Source organism: Arachis ipaensis, chromosome B06, assembly GCF_000816755.2.
Source record: "Arachis ipaensis cultivar K30076 chromosome B06, Araip1.1, whole genome shotgun sequence".
Taxonomy (NCBI): domain Eukaryota; kingdom Viridiplantae; phylum Streptophyta; class Magnoliopsida; order Fabales; family Fabaceae; genus Arachis; species Arachis ipaensis.
In genome coordinates, this window is record NC_029790.2 from 99,665,106 (window position 1) to 99,671,009 (window position 5,904).

Sequence of the window (5,904 nt, forward strand, 5' to 3'; positions counted from 1 at the left end):
GTTTTATTTAGATTAGTTGCAATAAAGAAATTTGCATCACTTAAGTTGGGAAAGAAAAGGAATACACATTACTAATTATTGTTCTACTTCATATAAATTTTAGATATTACTATCGTTCGCTTTATGTTCTAACAAGAAACCTTTTTGATTGATAGAAGAACACTTCATATATTCTATTTCATTATTGATTTATTTTGATCGACAAATATTTAGCTATGTAAGTATTATTTTCATCCATTTTATATTAACGGATTCATGGCTAAGTCTGACCAGGAAACCCAAGTTTTGATTGATAGAGTGCTCTCCAAAGTTCTTAATATTCCGTCAATTCAGGTGAGACTCGTTTTAATCACTCATGACTCATGAGTGTATGACATTAAGCACGGACGAGAATAATGAGATCATATAGTCCTAGTCACTAAAATTGATTTATAAAGGAATATTATGCACAAACAACTTATTTTGACAACCACCCCAAAATAGAAGAAACATGTACTTTAAAATTGTTGAGTTCTAAAACACGCATCTCTTAATCTTGGTAGTTGCCAAAACAATTTTTTATACAACATTTCCGTTAAACAAAATACTCTAAGCTCTTTAGCCTTCTTATTTATTTATTTATTTTCCTCTACTGTCAGCCTATATTTTCCTTGCAACTCGCGAATCGCCACTTCGAAAATGCACCACCTCTTTATCCTAAATTCCTAATGGATGAATACAAATATAAACTTCCTGTCAATTAAATATTACTCTACAGTCTACATTAACATCCAACACCTACGAAATACTCTAATACTTTGCTCACAATGATGATGACATTAAAGTTCATGGAGAATCGATCATCGGCATCCATCTAGAGGTGAATAAGAATAGCTGCTAATGCCTTACGCCATTACCCCATTAGCAGCATCAAGGAAACAAAACGAGGTCCACAGGCGCCGTAGTGTTTTCGGCACTAGTAAGGACCCCTGGAAGTTCTGTTTTCAACAGTAATGGGCATGGCTGATCTCAAGTATCGCCACAATGTCGAAGCCTGCAGCTCAGAATTCAAGCAGTAGGCAAAAGAAAATCGGCAGGAAAGGGGGTGTAAAATGCTACAGATTAATTATAAACTCTAGCCACTTCTAATTTTCTAATAATATACATTATTACACAGATTCTGGAAAATCCTCAGCCTACATAGATTTCCCAGAGGAACTAGAAATAATTTTTTGCCGCAGTGTCGGCTGGTGGAGTGTTCAGATAATGCTCACTGCCTAGGTACTGGTGGTGGCGTTGATGGGTGGCTTTGCCCATAAAATCCTATGCTAGATGGCCTGTAAAATCCTCCTGGTGATGACTGTGGTTGCTGCTGTGGGGGTTGAGAGCTGGGCACTGACAACCCCATAGCCACATGCGGAGGCAAAGGAGGTGGAGGCGGTAGGTTAACCGATCCATAAACATAAGGTACTGCTCCCCCAACCATCAAACCTGTTGATTGGACATATTGATTTGATGGTGGATTTGCAGGAGAATGAGGCGGGGGTGTGGGTGCTGAAGCAAATGTCGGTTGTAGTTGATTGGCTTGAGACATGGTTTGCAAGCCGACCGATGACATGTTTATGGCTGATGGCTGTTGTAGAGCGGAGAAAAAGGAAGAGCTCGCAATGTCAGAAGAGTTAACATCAGTAACAGACATAGGTTTCTCAAGTTTAGGTCTTTTCTCAGGGTTGAATAATCCTGATGCAAATCCAGTAGAACTTAAGCCACCATTCATGGAGGCAGCTTCTTCAGCTACAAGAGAAGAGAGAACTGAGGTAAGCATTTGGGCAGAGGATGTAGATGCAGCAAGCTTAGCAGCAACAGCAGCAGCTGCAGCCTTCTTGTTATCATCTTCCGTAGTTTGGAATGAAGCAAATGACATAGATTGTTGGGCATAGGTAGGCTGAGAAGTGGTGGTGGTGTTTAATTGCACTGGTGGTAGAGTGGCTTCTGCAGTTTGGTTAAGCCGCTTCCGAATACCAGCTGCTTTCTCAATTTGTCCCCGGGCGACCTTCACAATAATAAAACCATCAATTTGCTATATAAAATGTGAAAACATGGAATGAATATGCTGCTAACATAAAACTAGGCATATATGATCGTTCATTAATCCGGAGATCCCTCTATCCATTTCAGCATGAAGAAATTGAAATGTTGCTTATGAGATATTAAAGAACTACCTAATTCTTTTATGATTAATTTTGGAAAAAAATTAATTTTGGGAAAAGATTAATTTTGGAAATAGACTCTCCACATGCAGGGGCAAGACTACACATATCTACCCTCCCAGTGTTTCATGCATTCATTTGCCATTCTTTTATCCATAAGTCATGTAAACAAAATTCTATATTTATTCAAACCAAAATGAAAAAGCCTGGTGCCCTTTGTATTTCTGTCCTTTGACTATTTACAAAACCATGTTTTATGGTCCAACAACAATGGAAATGACCAAATAATCTGGTTTCAAAACAAGAAAATAATAAAAATCCACATGACAAACATATCTTCAAAATTCATGAGAATGACCATATAGTACATTCATGCTCAAGGGAAAGTTGAATGAAGTTACCAGATAAAAACCATTCATTCATATTCCTCTACTTAATAATTTAACCTTTTAAAGAGCAGCTATGCATGAGTTTTCAAAATCTCAATGATTAAAGGGTCAAATAATCAATCTTTGTTCAATATTCTTAAGTAAATGTGAAGCATAAGCACAAATTGAAGTTGGTAATATGCATTGTGTACACTTATGTCCAAAGATAGGTGTGCATTATTCATACTTCAAATCCACTATACACTCTTCTTGCACAAGGGGGAAAATTTGATATACAAACCAATGATGCCCCTCCACACGAGAGCTTAAGCTTTAGACAAGATGGTTAAACCAACGATAACGATAACAATAACAATAACAATAACAATAACAATAATCATAATAGTAGTAGTAATACATGAAAAGCCCAAAACAGTATGACACTGACAGACAGAGGATAAAGTCAGTAACAAAAGACAAGTTCTTACCAGCAACTGGCTGCGAACAATATCTTGCCTTGATTCCTGAAAAGCTTTATATTAGTAAGCAGTTACTAGTTTTAGGTATTTTAATTCAATCATATTTGTAGAAACTACTATACTTGTTCCAGCAGTGCATCTTTAAGCTGAGAAAGCAAAGAAATCCTCGCAGCCTCAGCATTTTCAAGCTGCTCCATATATTGTTTAAGCTCCTTTTCCTGCTCTTGCAAGTCATTCATCAAAGTGGATCCCAGTTGGTTCCCTGATGAAATATCCAACAAATATTAAATACTTGTCTCTTGGAATAGAATTAGATAAAAGTTCTATTGTTTGAAGAGAAGCCATGCACATTTCTTCAAATGACCTAACAAAACATGGAAGTATATTACGACAATAAATATTGCAATTTTGGATAGAAATGCTGAGAAGGGAAATACTTGTGACTGCTAGCCAAATAAATTTGGGGAAAAAAAAAAACTTGAATAACTGTTTGGTTACACAAACTCATAGTTAAAGACTATCTATCTAGGCCTTATCTCCGGGTGATGTGGGACTCCAGTTTCCTATTGCCCAAGACTAGAGATCTAGAACATGAAGTTTGCAAAACTGAACATTTGCAGATGGCCCATCAAAAACCATATGATACATACAAATACCATATTTAAATTGAATGGGCCTATCTTGAAAAAAAATAATAAATAAAATAAAATAAAAATTGAATGGGTCAAACTTCACCCCCACTTGAGATGATTGTTTAGGTGTATTGTCTGAGGAAAATACTCCTTAGTACTGAATTTATATACATTAAGCACCGAAACATTACACATAATCATGATTGAAATTTACAAATATTTAAATATCCCTAATTGATACCAAAATATAAAGTCTTCTCAACAAATCTCATCATAATCTCAACATAAACCCTTGAGCCATATAGTTCATACACGCCAAGCTTGTAAAAAATGCAATCATTCTGAGGCCCACTGCCAATTGATCATGGGAACCATGGTGACAATCTCCTTGGATACCACCTTATCCTTGATAAAGGGACAATCAGCTGCTGTGTTCAGTTCTTCAATTAGATATTGAATTGGAAGCAATATGCCATGCCGCTTTATTCACACAAAACAGCTTCATTTAAGCAACCGCCCCAAATTTTAACTCGAGGCAATTGTTTGATCCATATTAGCTACTAAGTAGTTTAAGCCATGGATTGATGCTCAATCCCCACTTGATCAATGTCTTGATTCTAGCTCTTCCTAGACACAAGGTTACCACCAATAGAGACACAATTCTCAGATGTAGACCACCTCAATAGTGTACCATCCCCATATACAGAATGATACCTAACAACTTCGGGACTAAATAAATGGACACTGCACAATATACATCAACCACGTGCCTTCTTGATATACTCAAAATCCGCATAACAAGATCCCAATAATCAGACATGGGGGACTGCATAAACGGACTACACACACTAATGGAATATGAAATATCAAGTCTAACAATAGTGAGATAATTTAACCTCCCCACTATTCTTTGAAATCTATCTAGCATAAGACCCTGCTTGATCTGGCAATAATTTGCTGTTAGAATCCAGGACTATCGCTATGTTTGCAGTCTATTATTCATGTCTCTAAATCCTTAGTGTGAAAGTGCTAAAACATGCTTCTTCAATCAAGTCATTCCTGTAATGTTGATAAGCACTCAGTGATCATCACCACTTTTTTTTCATGTCAGAAACTTGGATAATAGTACTAAATTTTCCAAACCATGCTCTTGGCCACCTGGGAAGTATATCAGCCTGCAAAAAGTGAATCTCCCAATTTTCACACCAACCCTAACTCTCCCTGAGAAATAAACCCAAGTGGTTATTCCATGTACATTTCCTCATCATGATCAATGAAGAAAGGCAACGTAAATATCCAAATGATATAGCAAGGGGTGCACATAGGTCAGTTTTAGGACAAAATAAAATTAGAACCAGTTAAATCCACATGGCTCAGTTAGGTTTGGGTCCCTTAAAAAGTTCTGGCTAACCCATCTACACCATTATAAAGAATCATCCTATACTATTCGAGTTCACTGGTAGATTTTCCAATCCCACTAGCCCATTATACAAATCCAGTACTGTTCGGGTTACATAAATATAGCATCAGCATTGATGGGATTAACCAGTTGCCGTTGATTCCCTGGATATAGCGGCTAGTGACTTATAGCTTCCATGGAAAGAAAAATGTAAACAAAAACAACTTTGCCCACCCAAGAAAAAGAATCACTACGATCAAGTGCATATATGTCTGAAGCTAACCCTTTGTAACGAATCCAGCTTTAAGGTGATCAATATTACCTTTAGGGTCAACTAGAGAGGTGAAGTATGGTTTTATCTTCAAAAAAGGTAATTTTGGTATACCAAAGAGTGATAGAACAAAAGAAATATATTTGCAGATATTCACAAATCCTTAATTGATATCAGAAGATAAAGTCGAAACAAGTATCTTCATAATTTTAACAACGGTAAAAGCTAGCTCATGAGGCTAGAAATGCCCAAGCTCTTATAAAGGTTAATAGGTCTTCATTTCAAGGCAGTGTAGAACCACAACATGGATCGAGCACATAAGAGAGAATTATCAGCATCTCACAGCAAGGTGATATATAAGAAATGTCAAAGCAAAGTTTGTGTTTTTGCAGCCTAAAGAAGAAAGCAACAAGACTCACCACCAAGCCTGTAATTGTCATCAATTTGCCGTTTTGTTTCAAAATATGTATTTCAGTTATGATACCCATCCATCCAAATCCCAAAATTAAAACCATCAACAAATGGCAATACAGAAGTTGGACCAAGAAAAATAAAATAAAATATAA

At 36.6% G+C, this 5,904-nt stretch overlaps 1 protein-coding gene across 3 annotated transcripts in view; it reads right to left on the minus strand.

Annotated features, from left to right (window-relative positions):
- Positions 1,083 to 5,904, minus strand: part of LOC107604745 (regulation of nuclear pre-mRNA domain-containing protein 2) — a 12,513-nt gene continuing 7,691 nt past the window's right edge. For all 3 annotated transcript variants that reach the window (XM_021104643.1, XM_021104642.1, XM_016306410.2), the window contains 3 exons: positions 3,159 to 3,298; positions 3,046 to 3,081; positions 1,083 to 2,032 (listed from right to left, as the gene is read on the minus strand). In XM_021104643.1, the coding sequence (XP_020960302.1) occupies positions 1,250 to 2,032; positions 3,046 to 3,081; positions 3,159 to 3,298 (959 nt within the window). In that variant the 3' untranslated portion in view covers positions 1,083 to 1,249. The remainder of the gene's footprint in view (positions 2,033 to 3,045; positions 3,082 to 3,158; positions 3,299 to 5,904) is intronic.